At 36.8% G+C, this 23,328-nt stretch overlaps 2 protein-coding genes across 3 annotated transcripts in view; both read left to right on the top strand.

The window, feature by feature from the left end:
- LOC112520750 overlaps window positions 1-5,786 on the top strand; it is a 10,747-nt gene extending 4,961 nt beyond the window's left edge. Inside the window, exons 3-9 of the mRNA XM_025129265.1 lie at window positions 414-1,430; window positions 1,635-2,546; window positions 2,707-2,850; window positions 3,141-3,238; window positions 4,470-4,833; window positions 4,948-5,195; window positions 5,361-5,786. Of these exons, the coding sequence (XP_024985033.1) occupies window positions 414-1,430; window positions 1,635-2,546; window positions 2,707-2,850; window positions 3,141-3,238; window positions 4,470-4,833; window positions 4,948-5,195; window positions 5,361-5,766 (3,189 nt within the window). The 3' untranslated portion in view covers window positions 5,767-5,786. The remainder of the gene's footprint in view (window positions 1-413; window positions 1,431-1,634; window positions 2,547-2,706; window positions 2,851-3,140; window positions 3,239-4,469; window positions 4,834-4,947; window positions 5,196-5,360) is intronic.
- A 1,748-nt stretch (window positions 5,787-7,534) lies between these two features.
- LOC112521398 (protein ENHANCED DISEASE RESISTANCE 2-like) overlaps window positions 7,535-23,328 on the top strand; it is a 32,529-nt gene continuing 16,735 nt past the window's right edge. The window contains exons 1-11 of one of the 2 annotated variants that reach the window (XM_025130233.1): window positions 7,535-7,578; window positions 7,685-8,039; window positions 8,263-8,337; window positions 11,559-11,612; window positions 19,616-19,681; window positions 19,977-20,080; window positions 20,330-20,397; window positions 20,479-20,592; window positions 20,731-20,771; window positions 20,860-20,960; window positions 22,817-22,912. In XM_025130233.1, the coding sequence (XP_024986001.1) occupies window positions 7,893-8,039; window positions 8,263-8,337; window positions 11,559-11,612; window positions 19,616-19,681; window positions 19,977-20,080; window positions 20,330-20,397; window positions 20,479-20,592; window positions 20,731-20,771; window positions 20,860-20,960; window positions 22,817-22,912 (866 nt within the window). In that variant the 5' untranslated portion in view covers window positions 7,535-7,578; window positions 7,685-7,892. Of the gene's footprint in view, window positions 8,040-8,262; window positions 8,338-11,558; window positions 11,613-19,615; window positions 19,682-19,976; window positions 20,081-20,329; window positions 20,398-20,478; window positions 20,593-20,730; window positions 20,772-20,859; window positions 20,961-22,816; window positions 22,913-23,328 lie in introns of both variants that reach the window. The other variant, XM_025130232.1, reaches the window with a different exon arrangement.

Genomic DNA, 23,328 nt, shown 5'->3' with positions numbered 1-23,328 from the left:
TGTTTGGAGATTTTGGATTTAATCATTCTTGTACTTAAATCATACCAGGGTTATAATGGTAATTTGTTGTCATTCAGATAACAGTTACCAAACAACATTATTTCATTCAGCACTTAACCATTCTGACCCTTTTAACCATTCTGACCTCTTAACTATTCTGCACTAAATCATTCAGCAACTGCCAAACAGCCCCTAAGTAACGGAGCCATATTTATTTGTGCTACCTTCATTCCCAGTATGAAAGGACCCGTTGGCATTAAACACAAAAAAAATCATCATTTTGGACCTCCATCAATCCTATTCATCGAATGTGTGTGGCTAAGTGCGGGATGTGAGACCATGTGTGTAGCATATACAATAGCAAGGAAACTTTTTAATTAACTTCAAATTTTCAATGATATTCAATGGTGCAGGTGAAAAACCTGGAATACATGAAAATTCCATTAGAACAGATAAAGTTGGCAACTCGTGATTTTCATGATGATTCTATTATCGGACATGGTGGATATGGGAAAGTGTACAAAACCGATCTCTTCCACTTTGATGTACAAAAATACGTCCAAGAGAATATGTTTCAGCGAGTGTCAATGGTTGAACTCTCTGACTACCAAAGAAGAAAAAGCACAGTTGCTGTTAAGCGATTAGATCGTAGATACGGACAAGGAACTGCCGAGTTCTTGCAAGAAATTTCAGTGCTTCCTTATTTTAGGCACCCAAATCTTATCACTCTTCTTGGCTTTTGCGATGAAGGTCAGGAGCGTATTCTTGTATACGAGTATGCCTCAAAGGGAAGCCTTGATGCATATATTTGTAGTACTGATACCAAGAAAAATCACACATGGGCGCAACGGTTGCAGATTTGCCTTGATGCAGCCCGTGGGATTGAATTTCTCCATAATGGTGTTGGAGAGTATCACAGGATAATACATCGCGATATAAAGAGCTCAAATATTCTATTGGGTCAGAATTGGGTAGGAAAGATTAGTGACTTTGGGTTGTCAAGAATCGGCCCTGCAAATCTGCAAGCCACCTTTGTCATGACTCAAGTTGCAGGCACACTCGAATATGTTGATCCACAATACCACAAGACAGGTGTGTTGACAAAGGGGTCTGATGTGTACTCCTTTGGAGTGGTTCTATTCGAAGTATTGAGTGGAAGGTTGGCGTATTTTCAAAAGTCCAAAGATGACCAAGAATTTTTACCCCACATGGCCAAACGTTGTTTTGAGCAGAAGAAGGTCAATGAGATTGTTGATCCTAAGTTGAAGAAAGAATTTGAAAAAGGTTCTTCCACTTTTGATGATGAAACCTGTCCAAATTCCATAAGTATATTTGCAACAATTGCATATAAATGCTTGCAAGAAAAACGAGATGGACGCCCCACAATGCTTGATGTCGTGGAAGAACTTGAAAAAGCATTGAAATCTCATGTAAGTTGTTTGCTTTACGACAACTATGCATCTGTAAGAACAGCTAACAGCTTTGTTCCATTGATTTCAATGCTTAAATTTTATTTCTCATTAGTTTCAACTCCCATCCACTAAAGAACCTCTAAAATTTTATTAGCAAGGACGACTTAAAATGATCTCTCTCCTCTATTAATCATAATATCATGTTGCACAAAAATCATGCAGGTAAAAGGAGTGGAAGCTCTAAGAACTTCATTTGATGCAATTAGATTTGCCACAAATGATTTTAGTGATATAATGGAGCACAAAGAATATGGCAAGGCGTATAGAGGAGAACTTTCTCATCCCAGGGGAAGCAACGCTGTTGTTGTAAAGAGGCTCGATCCTCTAGCGTCTTCATATGGAAACGAATTTTATAAAGAGATTGCCATACTTTATAGTTATAGCCACAAGAATATCATTCCTCTTTTAGGATTTTGTGAAGAGGCGAACGAGAGGATTGTTCTTTTTGAGCATATGGTCAACGGAAGTTTGAAAGAGCATGTGAAAAGTGCTAGCCTAACATGGAAACAACGGCTGAAGATATGCGTTGAAGCTGCACGTGGGCTAGCTTACATTCATAGTAGTGGTGCTGATACCAGACACTCAATTCATGGCGACATAAAAAGCAGCAGCATTTTACTAAATGATGAATGGGAAGCTGTTATTTCTGATCTCATCATACCCAAAGGTGTAGGCACGTTAGGCTATTATGATCCACTCTATGCAACCACAGGCATCCTAACCCATAAATCAGATGTCTACTCCTTTGGCGTGGTCTTATTTGAAGTCTTATCTGGGAGATTTGCAATTGAAACACTTAAAATGGATCAGCAAGATCCATGCCATGAATTTGAAGACCAGAAAAGAGGGGCAAATGGAGATGGTCAAATGATTTTTCTTGCACGGTTGGCTGCATATTGCTTCAAAAATAAAAAATTAGATGGTATTATTTTTCATGATATCAAGGGACAACTTGATGCAAAATCCTTGGTTATCTTTTCAACTATTGCCTATCGTTGCTTGAAAGAACAGTTAGAGGAGCGTCCAACAATAGGGGAGGTTGTAAAAGAACTTGAGAAAGCCTTCGAATGTCAAGTAAGTTCCAATGTACTCATTATGAAGTCAGTGAAGGACTAAAAAGTGTGCACAGTATTAGTGCTAGAAATTTAGTTTATGAACATGTTCATAAGTTAGTGCGATTCAGCAAGCTTAACTTCTTTTAACGTTAGTGTTTTCATATTTCATTTGAGCACAGGATGAGTCCGAATGGGAGAAAAAGCTGCCAAGAGATTATGAAAAAATAATCCAAATGTCAAAATATCCTGTGCCCAATACAAGCACCAAGAAGGATCTCCATTCCCTGCTTTCTTCAGGAATCCTCCTTCACAATGAACAGCTGGTGATTTAATCTTTAATTATTTCTGTTGTCTGCATTCTGAACATCTGCATACATATAATATCTATAGCAAGTGGTGTTTTTACTGATCATAAACTAGTTTCACTACAGGTATTAATTACAATCTTGAGGTCCAAATACTGTATATAAAATGTAAGGACCGATGAATAGAAGTTGATGTACTACAATAAAACTAATGACAAAATCTCTAAATGCATTACAGTGAACTCAACATTCTTTCTTCTTAGTCATTATCAAGATATCTTCTAATCTGCCACTTTTGATTGTAACAGTGGTTTTCAATAAGCACTGATGGAGTGACAAAAGAAATGGTATCAGCAACAAAGTTTTCATACAAAAATGTGAAGTGGAGATCTATACGAAAATCGAGGTTCTCTTTCTCTCTCTCTCATTCATGAGGTTCCCCAACTTGGTTCTTTTTACTTTTTAACATGTTAAACTAGATTATATTTGACCACTTAAGGGTGCGTTTGGTATGCATACTACATGGGATGGGACGGGACAAAATAAATAGTCCCATGTTTGGCATGCCATGGACAAAAAATACATAGTACAAGATGGGACTATTTTTTAATTTAATGGGACAAAACTTGATAATTTTTGTTGCACCAAAAAAGGTGGAACAACATGGGACTAAATATAAAAAGATTATATGAAAATAGAATTTGTGAAGTCAATTTACGATGAAGACAAGTAATATGTCTTAGGAGATGATGAAAACAATTGTTTTTGGTGCATTTGACATATTTTAGGAGACGATGAAAACAATTGTCCTTTTGTGATATTTTTGGTGCATTTGACATGTGGTCTTGGAATGTTAAACTTTTGATAATGTCATGACAAATGTTATTTAGAATTTGTGGTATGACAAATGTTATTTACATGTGGTCTTGGAATGTTAAAAAAGGTGGGTTGAATAACAGGTCAAAATGGGTAACATTTAAGTGCGATTGCCGGGTTGGCTCGTCAATACCCTTTTGTCATTTTTTTGGATTTATATTTAATGTATTAAACTTGATTACGAAAACTATGTAATTAAAATATATTTTGGTTGATTTTGTTATCATTTTACAATCATTATATGATATAAAATAAAATTTAACAACATTTAGGGATAATATGGTCATTTTAACAGTTTTGTTTTGTTCTGTCCTGTCCTAGTCGTACCAAACATATGATAGACAATTAGTCCTGTCCCGTCCCGTCCTGTCCTATCCTGTCTGCGTACCAAACGCTACCTAAAAGCTCATTCCTTTATAACAGAAAATATTCGAGGGATGATCCAAAATATGTTAGATTTACGTGAAAAAACGACCAACTTAACAATGGGATGATTTAATAGCATGTCCCAAATAAGCCAGATGGGGGTGTGGGTTTGGTCTTCTTTGGGCCAGTAATTTGGTTACAATTTCAAAACATATAGGTAATAAACATCCTTATTAAATCAGGATCTTATAGTAGCATGTCAATTATGAGAACTACTCATGCTTATTTCTTCTAACATTTTCCGTCAGTGAATAGGTGAGCTGCATTTTAAAATTGGTCAATATTCTGTATATTAATTATATATAATTTCAGTGTTGTACAATGCATATGTGTAGGTTTTCAAAGGTTGCAAGGGTTTCCGATATCTCAAATCTCAATATCCAAATTCAGATAAAACCTCAATTTTTAACTCAAGATATCATGTACGGTGCTTACCTAGTGTTCAAGTTTTATGATCGAAGAAAGGTTTCTAGCCAGCCATTATATGTGAACCTAAAATACAAGAAGGCAGGTGAAACACTAAATGCATATTTTGCGGAGTGGAGAGCCGAAGGAAAGTGGTTGACAATCGAACTGTTCCGATTCTGGAATAATAACGAAACAACCTATTTTGATGTTGTACTAGAGAGTTTCTCTCGTTATTATTGCGGCAATTGTGGCATCTTTGTTGAAGGCATAGAGTTTCAGGCCATTCGTAGCGTAAGTCAAAGAATGCATGTGTCTCTCTTTTGTGTACCTCATTTGTTTTCTCTTTTGTGTACATGTGAGGAAAGGATGCAAGAATATGCTGTAACATGATCAGATTGTCAACAGGTGGATTGTATCGAGAATAAAGAACTGAATGTTGAAAAGAACTTACGAACACTTTCGAGACCCGAGTTGGACATGGGCTGGATGGAACAAATGGCAACTGAATGTCAAGAAATAATCAACAGGTCTGAACAGGTGTTTTCACGCAAAGTGAATGGGAAGAGATGCCATATGCTACCTGCAAAAGCGGTTATATACGACCCTTCAAATGTAAAGTCCTACAGTCGAAAACCTGATCAACCCCAATCCAGGTTTGCTTTTTGAATCAACTTAACTACTTTCTTCATCTCAAACAATAATTCGCCGTACATTAAATATCTTTAACTCCTTTTGTTTTAAATATATCGATAGAGATAAATAATGCTAGAATATTTCATGGTATGATGCAATACGTGACTCGATATTAGTTGGTGCAGATTTGCAGAGTCTGTCGAGATTCTCTCACGCCATGAATTGCGTATCAAATGTGACATTGAAAAACAAATGCTCTCATCAGATACGACGTATGCTTGTTTCCTTGTGTTCAAGCTTTCAGAAAAATGTCGTGGGCTTAAGTGTCCAGTGAAGGCGCGGGATCTACTACCCTATAAAAATCACGAGAGAACCAAAATCATATCTTTCACGTCGCCGAGCACAGTGAATTTGGACAAAATTAAATGGATTCCAAAACAAAGGGAAGATGGGTGGATGGAGGTTATAGTGTGGGAAACTATATCTAATATGCATAATGGTGAGCTTATTCCTATGGATTTGAAGCTTATAAGTTTTGAAGGAACCATGTTTGGTCTTGTTGTATGTGGCATTGAGTTTCGTCCTATCTAAGAGTAAATGCATGCAATCACAATAACTCCAGTGTCTTATTATTCTAGTTAGGGGACGTTTACCCAATTGCTTACCCGGTAAGCGCTTATCGATAGGAGTCAACACTATGATTTATTTTGATGCGTAAGATTTTAGTAATATCAAAACATATTGAATGCAACAATTTAGTGGGTAAGCGCTTACCTGGGTAAGAGTCGTCATCCTCACTTACCGGGTAAGATTCTCCATCATTCTCATCGCTCTTACCCGGTAAGATTCTTGACCTTTCTCATGTTCATCCGATGAGAAAATTTATCCGATAAGTATTTACCAAGTGTTTAGTAAACGACCCCTAACAGTTGGTATTCATTTTTTTACTTTTCTATTCAGCAAGGCCATTGTTGTATACAGCTCTATAAGAGATCTTTTTTCCTGTTTATATAGTAGTGTTTATTTGACAGCAGGGTCGTCCCTCAACATGTTAAATGTGAGATTTTGAGCAGGGTCCCCGAAAATTTTGGGGCCCAAGTTTACATGTGTTTAGGTCTTTTTATCGACCTATGTAAAACTATAGCCGGAGTTATTTAGGTTCAAACCATTAATTGTTTGGTTTTAGGTTCAAATCATTAATGGTTTGAGTTTAGTTTCAGATTGTTAATCGTTTTAGGTTTAGTCCATTTTTGTTCTTAACATATATTCTCTATTATCAAGAAGACTCTCAAATGCACGTAAATTCTCCATATCCTCAACATTTTACAAAAACCAATAAAATTTTCCTACATTTTATGATATCCTTATATTTTTTCTAAACGTTGCTCAATCTCCAATTTTAAATCCTCACACTTAAAATTAACAAATCAAAATTAATACACAAAAGTGAAAACTAATAAGTTATATTCGAATTTTTGAAATAATTTTATAATATATATATATATATATATTAAATTTATAATCTATAAAATAAAATTACATCTTATAAATAAAAAATTGAAATTTAGGGTTCTTATTTTGTTGAAGTGGTAATAATGTGACAGAAAAAAAAAATGGCAAGTGGGATTTTTGAGATTCTGCCTAGGGGTGTTTGTGGTATGCGGTTTGGGACAAAATCACCACATACATCTCAAATTGTAAAAAACCAGTTTATATGGTTTGTATCCAACGCATTGTATGCCTACAATTCAGTTATATAAAAATCAACAATAACATGATTCTAGTAAAAAGAAGTATAAAACTTCAACATGTTGGATTTCTAAATACATATCATATAAATTAAAAATAATTTAAAATGTAAAAAAATTAACTTTAAACTGGGCCGTTTACCAATCGCTTATTCGGGTAAGCGTTTATCAAATCACATTATCTAACTGGATGAATATGGTAAGGACCAATAATCTTACCCGGTAAGATCGAGACAAGAACCAAGAGTCGTACCCGGTAAGTGAGAGCGACGACTCTTACTATGATAAACGATTACCGGATAAATTGTTGCATGCGATGTCGTTTTGGTAGACTAAAATTTTACGTAATAAATAAATAATAATGCTAAATTTTACTGATAAATATTTATTGGTATGTATTTGATAAACGACCCCTAAATGAACTTACTGAGAAAGTTCTTGGACTAATCATCCTCAAAATAAAATCAAAATCAATTTTATTCAAATAAAATCAAAAATCGTTTTAATTTAAATTATTCAAATAAAATCAAAATCAATCAAACATTTTTCCATTGATAAATCAATCCCATTGTCTGACTCTCTCTCATCCCCACACCCAAGACTCCTTGCAGGCCGACATCATCAACTAGAAGCCGTGAACTTGGAACAAATGATTGTATGTTCGTCTTCTTCAACTACACACATATAGATACGTAACTATTTGTATGGATGCATCCAGCGACTAATTAATAATCGTCACTCAAATTTACTCAACTTTGCAGGCCGATTTTGACTTATGTCTTAGTTTGACCAGAATATTTTGGCTCAACAGATCGATGCTGCAGATTGGATTTTGAAGAAACTTATTGGGTTTTTTGGATTGTGTGGTTTTGATTTGTTACATGAGTGATTGATTATGTTTTGGGGTGAACGGTTGAAGACAATGCGTAGTGGTTATTGAATAATTGAGGATAAGAAGCGAATATTAAGATGATGTCGAATTCGAAGGTAGTGTATGAAGGGTGGATGGTGCGGTATGGGAGGAGGAAGATCGGGAGATCTTTCATACATATGCGGTATTTTGTGCTTGAGTCGAGATTGCTTGCTTATTACAAGAGGAAACCTCAAGATAATGTGGTAAGAATCAATGGTGAAGTCGAAATTTGGATTGGTGAATGCATGCATTATGCTTTGTAATTGGTATTTGTGTTTGATCGTTTGTTAAGCATTTATGCTTTTGGCATTTCATCAATTATGAGAAAGTGATAAAATTTACTAGTGAACTTTTACATATCTGTTGGAGCAGATGAGATGAATTTTAGTTGTTGTATTGCATTTGACTCTTGACTCTGGAAATTAGGTTCCAATCAAGACATTGGTTATTGACGGCAACTGTAGAGTGGAGGACCGAGGCTTAAAAACCCAACAAGGACTTGTAAGTCTCTTTTCATCCACTTTTGCTGTTTGATGTATTCATTTGATATATGAAGTGGAACTTGAAAATGTATGCACTGCAATATTGAACATGTACTTTCTATTGCCGGGTTATATGGAAAATTGGAGATAGCAAGTGGTATATAGTTGGTACTTTCATCTTTACTGTCTATTAGACCTATGAGAATAGGAAACCAGAGGGAAATGTTCCAGATTCATATAGCAATTGCTTTTGACATTTCAGCACCTTTCTACTGTATTTGATTTTTGGGTAATTTCTGCGACTTTGGAGGCCTGAAGATGAAGCATGTTACACAAGAACTTTCTTTCGACCTAAAGTGTGATAGTCAAAGATTATTTTGTAATTAGATGTTTGCTTCTATATCCATATTGCAATGACAAGATGAAGTAATGTTATGATTTTCATATAGCGAATGGGGACTATTTATTGACTTCATTTTGTTGTTTTCTACTACCTATGTGAAGTTACATCCAACTTATTCATTCAGTGTCCTATAATCATGTTTTTTTGTGATTGGTTCCCAGATTTGTGTTTTGGTTAAGCTTTACTTCTGACCTGTATTCCTTTTGAGTATCTACTGTTAATAAATTATTTTGTTCTATTCATCTTCGTCTGTGTCCTCTATACTCTTCTGTATCTGCATTTAGCTGTGCCGTTGACCAGTCAGCTTTATTTGGAGAAGTTTAAGTTGGTTCAAGATTTGTGGAAGTAGGGTGTTTGTTATTGGAATCTCAAAGAGGTGCTCATTCTCATCAATTGAGGGTTTCTTTTTCATCATACCACCTATTAACATATGTTAGACACAGTGTTTTACGAATTTTATGTGTGTGTCTCCAGGCTCATGGAAGCATATGATGCAGTACTCATTTTAGGTTTCTCTCCTAGTACTCAATAGGTTCTAACCCTGATATGTACCTAGGGCTAAAGAAAAAAGGTCCTAGAGCCTCTAAGTCAAACATCTAAGAGCACCAATGCTACTGCCTTCATCACCATCTCTGCTGTCTGGTAATACTACAAATGCCTCCTTTTACTCTCTTTTGCTTTCGTTGATGACTGATTATCCTAGGCAGTTTCCTTGACTACTCCCCACCACTCTGTCTTTGTTGTATTCACTGTTGATGTAGTCCCCCCCTGTGCCTACCTAACATACCCCGGACTGAGCAACTTACTTAGGCTACGACCTCCATATCTTGTCTTTGAGTTTTGCTCAGTCCAGACCTCAAGTGATGATCGCAATGGAGTTTTGCGGTCACCTGATCTCTTCTGTCTTCTTTTCATCAGCAGAAGGCCTTAATTTTCTTTTGGGTCTTGAGATATTCTGATCTTTGTTGAGGATTACACATGCTGGACTAGTAAATAGTCTCTGCTCCTATGCTCTTGTCACCTGCTTGATCTTCTGGTTCCAAGTCTGTTCTGTTCCTGAATAAGCGAGGCTTTCTGTTTCTTATATATATATACATATATATATATATATATGTATGTATATTTTATCTTGGATAAGAAGTGAAGAGTGCGATTACTACTCCAGGTAAGATCCATGTCAAAATCAGTGATTCAACTGGGTTTAGCAGTATCTGCTGCCTGAAATGTGAAGAGGGTTAAGCAGCAAGTATTCTTTGTACAAATTAGGGAGAAAGTAGAGTAGGAGTATTGCAAAGGAGGGACTTGAGAAGATAGTTTGGTTTCCCAATGACTGTCATGGTGCCTAATTGATGGGAAGTGTATGTCATTGAGTTTTCCTAGATGGTAACATAGTTACGCAGAAGAGTTAGAACATTGCATAGTTTTAGAGTTATTGATGGAAAGCATGCCACATATTCCACGTTCTCAGGTAAGTTGATCACCAGCATTCCAAACACATACTGATTTTTTTGGTCTGACTAGCATTTATTATGCAATCATGTTGTGGGTACTTGGGACCAATAGAATGCGTCCATCCATCTAGTGTTTTCACCCTCTGAATCGTTAGAAGAATGTTGTCACCCTTACAAATCCTGAATCAAATTGAGTTATATGTAGCAAATAGCAATTTATGCATCACTGAGATTTTGTATGCTCCAACTAATGTTTGATATGGTAATTTTTAGTTTCATATCTGTATGCCTGGGTCACTTCTTCTTATCTACTATGTCTGTCAAGGTTCTCCCCTCAATAATATTTACCTAGTTACACGATATTTACAAAAGAATTGAGGCTTCTCGTACTCATGTTTTATTCCAAAGTGTTCTGGGTTGATCATAACAAGCCATAAGGTCAATCAGCTAAGATGATGGTTTATAGATTCTAGAATAGCATAAGGGCATGTAAGATAGGAAAGTAGCTAAGATTTCAAGCCTTCATATCATGAAACATAAGTCTCAAAGTTTTTCAATGTAATTCAAGGATTCATGCCAATGATTGTACAAATCAATCATAGATGCCGTACAAATTACCCATTTCTTCTTTTTATATATATTATAATAATAAAACCTATGGGATTACATTACTAGGCATAAGGATGGAAACTGTACATTGAGTTGAACAGAGAGAAGTAGTAGCTAAACCCTTGATGAGGAATAACATACTAGTTTCTATTTAATAAAGATACTTGAACTAAGTACCTTAATATATCTAATCAAATAGAAACTGTAAGTGTGTCAAATTCTACCTGACTACTAGATGAATTTAAACTCGACTAAGGGGCCGTTTACCAAACACTTACCTGGTAAGCACTTACGGGTAAAATTCAACACTATCACTTACTTACCGGGTAAGATTTTAGTCCACCAAAACGGCATTGTATGCAATAATTTACCTGATAAATGCTAAGAGTCGTCGTCCTCATTTACCAGGTAAGACTCTTGGTCCTTATCATATTCATCCCGTAAGGTAATGTGACTTGATATGTGCTTACCCGGGTAAGCGTTTGGTAAACAGCCCCTAAGAATAAGGATACTCCTTTTCTTCATCATCAAATGCATGCAGACCAACACAAATACTCATATGCTTGCAGAAGCTTACTCCCTTATCAACTACATGGTATCTTAAGAGCATATAGGACACATGTTATCTTCTGAAGCTTGATTATATTGCTAGTTTATATTTTGGAAGGATGAATCCATGTTGTAGTGTTGTCTTTTCAACAGTGGAACATGAAGAAGCTGGTTTTCTATTGTTGGAATATTGTGCTAATAGTACTTCACTCCTTTTTTTGGGAACAGATGGTGTACGTATTGTCTATTTACAACAAGAAAGAGAAATACCATCGGGTTACGGTATGTGATCTTTGCTCTTTCTCTTTTACATAAAAAGATGCGCTTTCTTGTCATTTGATGGCTTTTTATACAACACATCTGTGTGACAGTGCGAGATAGGTGGTGAAAAAAGGATAGAACATAAGACGGTTGCCGTAATATTGCATCCTCTTATATTGTATGCAGATGCATATAGTATTAACTTTTATTCATATACAGTTTCAAACAGATGCTGATTTGATCTTTGCCTGTATGTCAAATCATATCTGGTGAGAATTAGATGCATAATGTATTGCTAATGCCGGTGTGAACATTCATGTAATGAGCAAAGGTGTAAGTTTTATTAATTTCACTGCTTTTGAAACTGTAATTAAATTACAAAAATAAGCCATGACTAAGTAACTAAATATACATCCTTATTTTTTAAATTATAGTCTTTAAATTCAATCTTTACATTGTTAATTATAGATAAATATTTTACATAGAGAATTTGTATATAGGATGTTTCGGATGTGACATGGCTGCATGCTTATCTATATAGGCATCTGTTTATAGTAGATGCAAGTAAGGAATTAGGGATAAATTAAATGGATAAAACTATATAGGGATTTTAGGGGATTTTTTCACTGCCCTGGTGAGAGAGATAAAATAAGATGGATTTTGTTTGAGTATCTGTGGCATACGACACCTTTGGCATAACTAGTCCATTGGGTCCATGCAAAGTGCCCCCTGCACTTGGCCTGGGCAAAGTTGAGGCCTTCTGGCCAATGGTTGTGTCCCCTGAATGATTTATAGCACCTAGATGGATTCAAACCGAAGACCTGATGCTTCACGAGGCATGAAGTGACCCAGCAAATACTGTTAAGTCAACCCCTTGGCTTGCAGAGGACTTCTCCTTTTGATTTTTTTGATGTATCTTAGTTTACTACAGTATTTTGGATTTGTGAAGACTGAAGCATTAGTAATCCAATGATGGTAGGTTATCTGCGATACATTCTTTTAAGTGGTCAAATCTGATTCTGCTTGGGTCTCATGTCATTTTATTAACAGGTGATGCATTATGTAAATGTTCTATCTTCATGAAAATATTGATCGATAATTTAGTAGTAATAAACACAAAAAATATCCCCTATGCCCTTTTCATGGGTGGGGTGGGGTTTGAACTTCTCATTGATGATGCAGAGGGTGGCTTTCTGGCTACTGCAAGGGAAACTAAAACTTAGATTCTAATATTGAGACTGCTAAATAATCGATTTATGCCAGTAGATATATGCTATTATGATTGGAAGCCTTGGTTGGCAGGGCAAACTAGGGACAGACCATTGTGGGAGGATTGAGGTAATGGTTGATCAGAATCTTCTGTGCCATTGGTTGGAGCGGACTTTCAACTAGCAAAATGATTAGAAGACCCTTCTTAGTTTGTGAGAGTATTAGTACTACCACTGTAATTTGCTTGCTACCCAGGTGGTATTGGTCTTAGTGTCTGGAGGTATGCTATTCATTTTCTAAAATCCAAGTGGTTTTTAACTCTTTGTAATGTCTATTGGGTTTCTTTTACCGAAGTAGTTTGGAATAAAAGAGTTTGGAGTTCACATGTTGTTAATGTTGATCTAGGTAGCAATTTCTTTTTATAGGACTGAGTGTTTTATTTCACCAAAAGTATTAGCACATTCCTAAGTATTACATTTTTTTTTGGTGACATTTGTGTGCATAATGAGTTTTCCATCCGAACATGGAGTTTATGGACTAACTTGTATCCTTAGATGACTTCATCAGATCCTGACAGTAGAACCTAATCTTGAGCATTTATCAGTCGGCAGTCATGGCTTCATCCGCTTGCCCTTCTCTAGAAGGCTAGCAGCCCATGCTGTAGCTTTGTTGTTCCTAAATTTCCTTTTACAGGATGTATCTTGATCGAGAAAAAAGTGATTTCATGTGAGAAAAAAAATTCTGTTGCAGTTCTTTTCACTTCTTAACGTGCACATTTTGGATGCAGACATCATATGATCTTAATCGATTGATTCTAAACGTGCACATATGGGTGTCCAATCACTTTTCTCATGTTATCGGTCTCCAGAGATCTAATGGAAGATCCTACCCATTCTTTTTCCGTATTTTGATGAATCATACCAAATGTGATCCGCTGCCGAACTTAATCCAAGAGAGCTTGGAATCGGTATTGCTATCCGAGCTCTCTTATTGAATTGCTCATTCAATGAGCATTCTCAATATTATGCCGTGAAGAGGACTCGAACCTCCAYGCTCTTTAGCACGAGATTTTGAGTCTTGGTCAACCATCCCGAGTGTGTGATAAGAGTCGATAAAAGGTTGCCAAGATTAGAGTATTAAAACCTTACAACTTTCGAGAGGCTACAGTCTCTCCCTATTCAATTGTAGAAAATTGAATTATAATAAATTGATCTATATTCCAAAAAGGTAAACAATGAAGGTATTTAAACTAATAAGTAAAAGACTCCTAGAATAAAATGGATCCTAAAGAAAACAAATAAAACAATTAAAATAAACATAAGATAGTTATTATATGTAAACTTGAGGACTTATGACTTATCCAAGACTTGCTTTATCTTTATCTTATTAATCTGCCCTCCTTTCTTTCCTTCTTGAATATGTCTTTATACTCTAAAGTCTATCAATACCCCCCCGCAAGACTTGCATCTTATCCTCAAGATGAAAAGAAGGAAATTGCATCTTCAACGCTTCACAATCTTCCCAGGAGGCTTCAAACACAAGTAAATTCTTCCATTTGATTAATGCCTCTTGTCTTCCGTCCTGTGTTGTTCGTACTTGTAGGATATCTTCTGGTTCTACTATCATTTCCGTATCGTCATTTAGTTGATTCGGCATTATTGTTGACGAGGCACACTGTCCAGTTGCTCTCCTCAATTGAGAGACATGAAACACTGGATGGAGTCGTGTAGATGCCGGCAATTCCAAGCGATAACCCACCCTTCCCACCTTGCCTACCACTTTAAATGGTCCATAAAAACGTGCAGACAGCTTTTGGTTGTTGCTTTTCTTTAAAGATTTCTGTCGGTAAGGCCTAAGCTTCAAGAAAACCGTATCTCCAACGTCAAAATTTACCTCCTTATGCCCATCAGCCGATTGTTTCATTTTGTGTTGTGCTTGCATTAAGAACATTCGTAGCAAATCAATCTCATCATCTATGTCTTTTAACATTTGCTCCACGGTTGGAACAACGGTTGAGCCTTCTTTAAATTGCAATATTGTTGGAGCATCTCTCCCATATAATGCTTTAAACGGTGAACAACAAATGGAGCTGTGGTATGTGGTTTTGTACCAATATTCAGCCCATGCCAACCACCTCTTCCATAGTCGTGGCTTGTTTGACGTAAAACACCGTAAGTACTGCTCAATGGTGCGGTTGACAAATGACAACTTCCGTTTGTCCGTCAGACTGTGGATGATATGCAATGGTGAATTTTAACTTCGTACCTTGTAATTGGAAAATTTCCTTCCAAAAACTGCTAAGAAAAGCCCTATTTCTATCGATCGGTTAAGCAAATACGCTCACTTTGTACCTTGTTATCAGCTGCCTTTTGCCACTTGAATCCTTGTTTCTTCAACAAATCGTTAAAGGCCTTGCAATATGCCCGTACCCCTTGATGAATTTTCTGTAGTAACCATGTTTAACCCAAAAATTACAATTTTTGGTGTTGGCCATTTGAGCATTGCCTCAACTTTTGTCATATCCATGGACACCCCTTTTTTTTGAGACCACGTGCCCTAAATATACTAGTTCTTCTTGGCCGAACTCACACTTTTTCCTGTTCAAATAAAAGTTGTTTTCCAACAGCACCTTAAAGACCCCCCTTAAGTGCTTTACATGATCACTTTCGTCCCTACTGTACACCAGAATATCGTCAAAAAATATCAACATGAATTTTCTTAAAAAAGATCGAAATATATCGTTCATCAGTGCTTGAAATGTGGACGGAGCATTGGATAGGCCTAAAGGCATAACCCGAAACTCGTAGTGGCCTTCATGTGTTCTAAAAGCGGTCTTGTGTACGTCCTCCTCCTTCATTCTGATTTGCTGTGGCCAGATTTAAGATCCAGTTTTGAAAAATAAGCAGCCTTGTGTAATTCATCTAGTAACTCCTTAATTATCGGGATTGGAAATTTGTCCGGTAATGTATTTTTATTCAAAGCTCTATAGTCAACGCAAAATCTCCAACTCCCGTCCTTTTTAACCAAAAGTACCGGACTTGAGAATGGACTTTGGCTATATTGGATGGTTCCTGCACTCAACATTTATTTGACCAATTTTCGATCTCATCCTTCTGGTATTGTGGGTAACGATAAGGGCGAACATTGATCGGTTCTACTCCTTGCTTAAGCACAATCCCATGTTCTCTTCCTCTTTTTGGTGGCAACCCATCTGAAATACAAAAAACAGCCTCATACTCCTTTATTAGTTTCTCCATGTTGTTCGATAACGTTTTGCTACCCTTGTTCTCAGCTTCCACATTTTCTAATTCAATTAACACCCCTTGTCCTTCATTCCTTAGTGTCTTCATCATCAATTTTAATGATACTAGGGATCTGTCAAGAGTTGGATTTCCTTTTAAGGTTAGGGTTTCCCCTCCTTTTTTGAATCTCATAACCTGGTTTTGCCAATTCACCCATGTTGGTCCCAGTGAGGTCAACCATTTAACACCTAATATTATGTCCGAGTTCCCCAAATTGATGGGCAAAAATTCTTCCACAACTTTAATTCCTTGCATACTTAGCTTCACCCCTTAACATACTCCCCGTCCCTTCATGGCTTTTCCCGCTCCCATTGAGATATCATATTCTTCTGTGATTCTTGTAGATAACCCGAGTTTCTCAACTAACATCGTGGCTATAAAATTGTGGGAAGCCCCGCTGTCAATTAAAACAACTACCTTGGTCTTCTACCTCTCTTTCTAGCTTCATAGTCTTCGTTGTTGACAGTCCTCACTATTGAATTCAATGATACTTCCACTTCTCCTGTTTCTATCCCCGCCAATTCCGTCATCTCCCCCATTTCCGCGTCTTCATCGATGTTGTACTCTTCCGCCTCTTGAACCACCAACACGCTAAGCTCTTTCTTTTTGCATCAGTGACCTGGAGAAAACTTCTCATCACACCTGTAACATAAACCTTGAGCCCTACGTTGTTGAGGTTCTTGATCGGACAACCTTCTAAATTCCCTGACAAATTTTCCTCTCTGCCCACTACTCTTGTTGGAGGGTTCAACAAATCCCTTGTTTCCCACATATCCTTCTCCATTACGCTTGTTCAATCAGCTACCTTTTGGGTTATTTATTCTTGCTAAAATCTTGTTTTTTTCTTCTATCCTCTGAGATGGTTCCATGGCCTTTCCCAATCCCACCGGTGCGAGGGTGCGGACTTCTGCCCAGATTTGTGGACTCAGCCCGTTTAAGAATTGACTAACAAAACTTCATCCGGAATATCTTCTAACGAGGCTGCCAACATAACAAACCTTCTTTTGTATTCTGCCACCGTGCCGTCTTGCTTAACGGCCAATAATTGCTCACCTAAAGATCCCTCCCCCACTGGTCTAAACTGATGAAGCAATAATGTTTTTAATTCTTCCCATAACCTAATGGGTCTCCTCTTATTCTCCCACTAGAACCACAACAAGGCGTCACCCTCAAAAGCAATGATCGAGATTTCTAGTTTTTCTCCATTGGTTAGTTTGTTTAGAGCGAAATACCTTTCAACCCTCAATATCCAACCGTCTAGGTCTGTCCCTTCGAACACAGGTAACTCTAGTTACCTCCCCCTTATCGCAAGGAACTGACCAGTATCGTAGTTTTTTCTACGTGATAGTCCGCCTTTTTTGTTTGTCCATTGTCTTCGCTTTCATCCTCTCCCCCGCTCTTCTCCGTTCTCCTAAGCGCTTCTTCTTGCAATATCAACATTGTTTCCATTTGTTTGATCGCTTTCTGCATGTCATCCTTCAGCGACTTCACCTCCTCTTGGACCGTTCCCAAGCTTCCCTCCACCTCGTCCATCCTCGATATTGTTGATCGAGTCATTATCGCGTGAATAGTAATCGTAAACAGTGATCGTGAACAATAATTCATGGATAGTAACACGATTACTAATCCAGAACAGCGGCGGTAGGCTCTGATACCAATTTGATAAGAGTCGACAAAAGGTTGCCAAGATTAGAGTATTAAAACCCTATAGCTTTCAAGAGGCTGCAGTCTCTCCCTATTCAATTGTAGAGAATTGAATTATAATAAATTGATCTATATTCCAAAAGGGTAAACAATGAAGGTATTTAAACTAATAAATAAAAGACTCCTAGAATAAAACGGATCCTAAAGAAAAACAAATAAAACAATTAAAATAAACATAAGATAGTTATATGTAAACTTGAGGACTTATGACTTATCCAAGACTTGCTTCATCTTTATCTTATTAATCTGCCCTCCTCTCTTTCCTTCTTGAATATGTCTTTATCCTCTGAAGTCTATCAGTGCGACACTTCATTCCCTTCTTACGATAGGCTAGGATTAGTCTGGATCTAGCCTTAGCGTAGTAAATGCCATCAACAGGATGAACATAGTTCTTTTGATCTACTATACTTTATATCTTATTGAACTTTTATGAAGTTAAAGGAATAACATACTAGATGGAAGACATTCCTTGAAAAATGATGTTTTTGGAACAGGAATACGTAAGATGTTATTGATTATTCCCGGTGATATATTTCGTTTGGTAAATCAGAGGCGGATCCAGGAAATTTTTGGAGTGGTTGCACCAAATTAATAGCAGAATATAAAATAAAAATTAATTATAAAATACAGTTTACCTCCTATAACCGCTCAATACGACTCTACATTTTTGGAAACGGTTTATTACATCTTCGTCGTGATATTAACAAACATTTTTTTTTCTGTGGCACAGATAACTGAAACATTCAAAAATACATCACCAAAATAATTAACAGAAATATAAACAAATCAACTCCAGATATAAACAAATTACAGCTAAATATAAATATTAACAGAAATATAAACAAATTAGCCTTAAATATAAATATTAACATAAATATAAGTAAACCCCAAATATAAATAAATTAACTCTAAATATTAACTAGTAACAAAAATATAAACAAATTAACACCATATATATTAACTGAAATATATACAAATTAACACTATAGAGTTAGCCCTAAATATAAACAAATTAACCTTAGATATAAGTATCAACAAAATTATAAGCTAAATATAAATATTAAGAGAAACATAAACAAATTAACCCCAAATATTTACAGAAATAAATATTAATAGATGAGTCGGGGTTAGGGTACTTTAAGGCTTAATCTCAAATCGAGCAGAAGAAAAAAGAAGTGGATGCATACAATGAAGAAAAGTGGTTGCACTGTTAAGTAGCTTAAAAAAATTACACTACGTCGGACCAACTTTGTGGTATCCCGGGATACCACTGCCTTTGAGGGTGCATACGCCCTTGTGGTAAACGATTCAAGTTTTTGGATGGCTATATGATCTAATTGCATTTTTTTTTTCTTTAATTTTTTTGTTCAGGGGTTGAAAAGGGGGTGGATAGGGTTAGCGGTGTAAGTGGGGTTCGGTGCAAGGAGGAGGTTGGTTTGTTGTGGAAGAAAGATGGGGAAGTGGGGCATATGGGTTTTCTTTTGGTTGAGGGGGGAGGGTTGTAGCTTGTAGATATGCATAGATGTATCAGCACGAGGATGAGAGATTGGATTTAGCTTGGGACCACATTGACTTGTGATTTTCTGGTTGACGGAATCAACTCATTTGACCTATTAGCAAATTTGTTTGGTCCATTAGAACCCAAACTTGGAAAATAATGGTTCAAATGGGTTTATTGTGCCAGGTCTAATTTCAGCTTATCCATACTTATGCTTAAAAGGATATGACGTATTCATTTTGCTAAGTACTTCACAATACCTTGTTAGCCGTGTCTGTCTGGAGTTAAATAAATTCTCTTTTGTGTTTTAGATGGCGGCTTTCAATATCCAGGAGGCACTTATCTGGAAAGAAAAAATCGAATCTGTTATCGATCAGGTATCTTTTCTTGCAACTTGATGTTGTTGATATAATGGTATATTAGCTTACCTTTTTATTATCTTCATTTGTCTTTAAAAAAACCTTGATACATATGATGCTGTCTTGCAATTTAATGCAAATCATGGATGCACTACATTGTTGGTAGAATGTGATGTTTCCTTGTTATTGTTTTGACATTCACATGTCTTGGAGAAAAACTGACATATATGATGATATCTTGTAATTTTGATCTATTGATCATGTGCATGGATGTCCTTTGGAATTGGATAACGATGACTTTAAATACATGAAGCATCAGGAGTCTCTAACTGCCAGTGGGAATAAATACCAGTCTTTTGAATATAAATCTGGAATGGATAGTGGAAGGAATGCTTCCTCATCAGATCAGGAAAGTCAGTAAGTAAACTTACACTTGTACTCTGCATTGACTGTTAATGTTACACTTCAATGAACTTCATATGCATTAGCTTCGATTTTTGATATCAAGTGAGGTACTTGCACCATTATAAGATCATAATAGAACAAATATGGCTTTGGAAACCAAACTGGAATTGAGGTTCTGTAGGTTTGGCTTAACAAGCCTTATTATAGTTCTTTGGGATGTCATGGTTTCTTCAATTACTTTTGGCACTTCCTTCTTTGTAGGTATAGTGCTGCCGAAGATGAAGATGATTTAAATCCAAATTTGCTCCGGAGAACGACCATTGGGAATGGTGATTGATTTCTTCGTTTGTTCGACATGTTGATCAATCTTTTATATGCTTGCTATCTATTATAGCTCCTTTATTTGGCAGGTCCTCCTGAATCTATATTGGATTGGACGCAAGAGAGTTCAGCATTAGCAAGCCAGAATACCACTAATCAGGCAATTTCAAGGAAACACTGGCGGCTTCTTCAATGCCAAAATGGTAACATGCAGTAGCTCATATTATATCACTATTCAACACGGGAATTAAATTTCTAGGACATCCATATGGGAACATATTAGGTACCCCATTGGTGGAAGTAATGGTTATTAATGAGATCTCTCATGTTGAAATTTCCAGGACTTCGTATCTTTGAAGAGTTGCTTGAAGTTGATTTTCTTGTAAGGATCATTAGCTTATGTCTCCAGTTTTCTGTTATATAGTTTGGACGCTGCATCAACAACATTTTCATGTTATTCTTTTATACAGCCAAAGAGCTGTAGTAGAGCTATGAAGGCTACTGGTGTTGTGGAAGCCAGTTGTGAAGAAATATTTGAGCTTGTAATGAGCATGGATGGAAGACGCTCGGAGTGAGTCTTGTTGACAATTCATTATGCTTTGATGTTCATTTGCAAGATGCTTAATTCTATTTCTTTTTTACAATTTCTTGATCGTAGCTCTAGTCAAAATATATATCAAATAAGATGCCTTAGATAGTCCACTACATTCTTGACTTTCAGGTTGTCAGTCTGGATACATTGTTATTAGTATCTTTTTTCTAGGTTGTCAGGTTGTCAGTCTTTGTAATAATATCCAGTGGGTGGGTTGCTGCGCAACATGTGGGTGATTTTATATTTGCGGTGGCTAAGAAAGCAGTGAATTTCCTTAGGTGGATCATGGTCAGATCTACAACTGTTAAAGCAACAGGAAGAGGGGAAGTCACATATTAAAAAACTTGCATGTACATTTACTAAAATGCATACTACATTGCATGTATCGCATTTAAAACAAAAAAAACTACATGTAATCACCCCGTTTCGGTAAATTGAACTTAACCTTTGAGGATTCTATGAAGTGTAGTTAAATCCTTGCAACTACAGGAGCTCAAATCTGGTTTTTTGATGTTTTCGGTTACCGGATCGATAACTCTTTCTTCCTTCTTTCTTTCTTACTCCCTTTCTTCTTTCCTCTTCTCTCTCTTTGGTGTTTGTAGGTGTGAGTTTGTTGCCGAAATGAGTGGAATTTAGATTCATTCCAATTCCGACTAAAAATAATGTGGTATATGAACATAAACACACATAAAACCTCTCTCTCTCTCTCTCTTTGTCACTCTCATGCATAGGTTATCCTCTTACATATTTCCCATGGTTGCATTTCAAGTGAGTAGGCTTATGAGGTTTTGTTTTGAAGCTATAACTCTAGGAGCCTGTCAACCTTTGAATCAGGATTATCTGAAGGATAATCATGTTATATCAAAGGAATTTGCACCATCTTAGTCTTTTACTGTTCACTAGAGCAACTTAACTGCACGTAATTGCTCGGATTTGATAGTTTTGTCTGGCATTTCTTTAAGCAAAAGAACTTTCATTGATGCTCAACAGAATTACAGAGTTCAAAACATCAAATAACCAACTAGGAGAGTCCACAACTACGGTAGGCGAGGCGTAGAATTGTGGCTGCCTTGCCAGTGCATGGGCAACCACATTTCTATCTCTCAGGATAAACTGAACCTTAAACGACGGCTGAATCTGCAATAGCTGACGAGATCGCTGCATGATTGAGCCAAATTCGGTATTGTCTTCCTCCTGCTTTCTAGCTGCATTGGTAACGACCTGAGAGTCTGATTCAGAGAAACTTGTTTTTATCCCATTCCTTGAACCCTTGAGATGGATTCCAACAGGGCCAGAGCTTCACATTCCTTTACCTCAGGGCACCCTTGAGTCTGGATCATTTTCTGTGCAACTAAGGCTCTGTCTACATTCCGTAACGCCATCCCCATTCCCAATGTCCCAAGATCCTGGAAAAGTGATGTGTCACTGTTACCCTTCAAGAACGATGCTAGCAGCGGATGCCATTTGTTGCAAGACGGGTGTGCCTTGTTGTTCACTTGTTTTCCTGCTTTACTCCAATCCTCCATTGCTTCTGAGCCCAATCTAACTACCATCTCAGGCAGTCTAGACTGGTTTGTCCAAACCCTCAAGTTTCTTTCTTTCCAAATGCTCCATAAAATCGCCATGATCTTATTTCCCATTTGCTTAGTCGTTCTTCCAACCACTTTAGACATTGGTGAATATAGGAAAACCGAGGTTCCATATTTGACCTTTAGTCCTTGTGCTTTATTGCTGGCACTTGCAAAAATATGTTTAAGTTCCAGCTTATCAATGCTCTTTTTGTATCATTATTTTCTCTCCATAGCATCCTATATTTATTCATTGAACATATGCAGGTGGGATAGTAGTTTCCAGGATGGTAGCCTAGTTGAGGAGGTGGATGGACATACAGCTCTTCTCTATCACAGACTTCAGCTGGATTGGTTTCCAACGTAATTTTTGCTTGTCTTTGACATATGTGTTATTGTTATTGTTAACAGTTGTTGTTACTACTTTGCTTGGTTATATAGAGACACAAAAGGCTTTCTAATATACTTTACTTGATTATAATTAAAATTGGAAGTCTAATTGCACATGCCTTTCACATTCATGGTTATAATTTATTGAGCTTCCTGTTGGGAAGCACCTGTTGGAATGTAGGCTTCGGCCTACTAAGTTAGACAAAAGGGAGGAGGCATAAAGTAAGGAGCCGGCCCTAGCCCAAAAGGAGTCGGCCCTAGCCCAAAAGGAGCCGGCCCTAGCCCAAAAGGAGCCGGCCCTAGTCTCTACCCTAGTTTCCTTGATTAGGAGATAACCCTAATTATGTTTGTCTATATATATTAATCTCATTGTACTTGTAAACATTGTA

Source organism: Cynara cardunculus (genome assembly GCF_001531365.2).
Source record: "Cynara cardunculus var. scolymus isolate 2C chromosome LG 11, CcrdV1, whole genome shotgun sequence".
Classification (NCBI taxonomy): Eukaryota; Viridiplantae; Streptophyta; class Magnoliopsida; order Asterales; family Asteraceae; genus Cynara; species Cynara cardunculus.
Note: the sequence above shows the minus strand (reverse complement) of the source record. Positions and strands in the feature narration are given on the sequence as shown.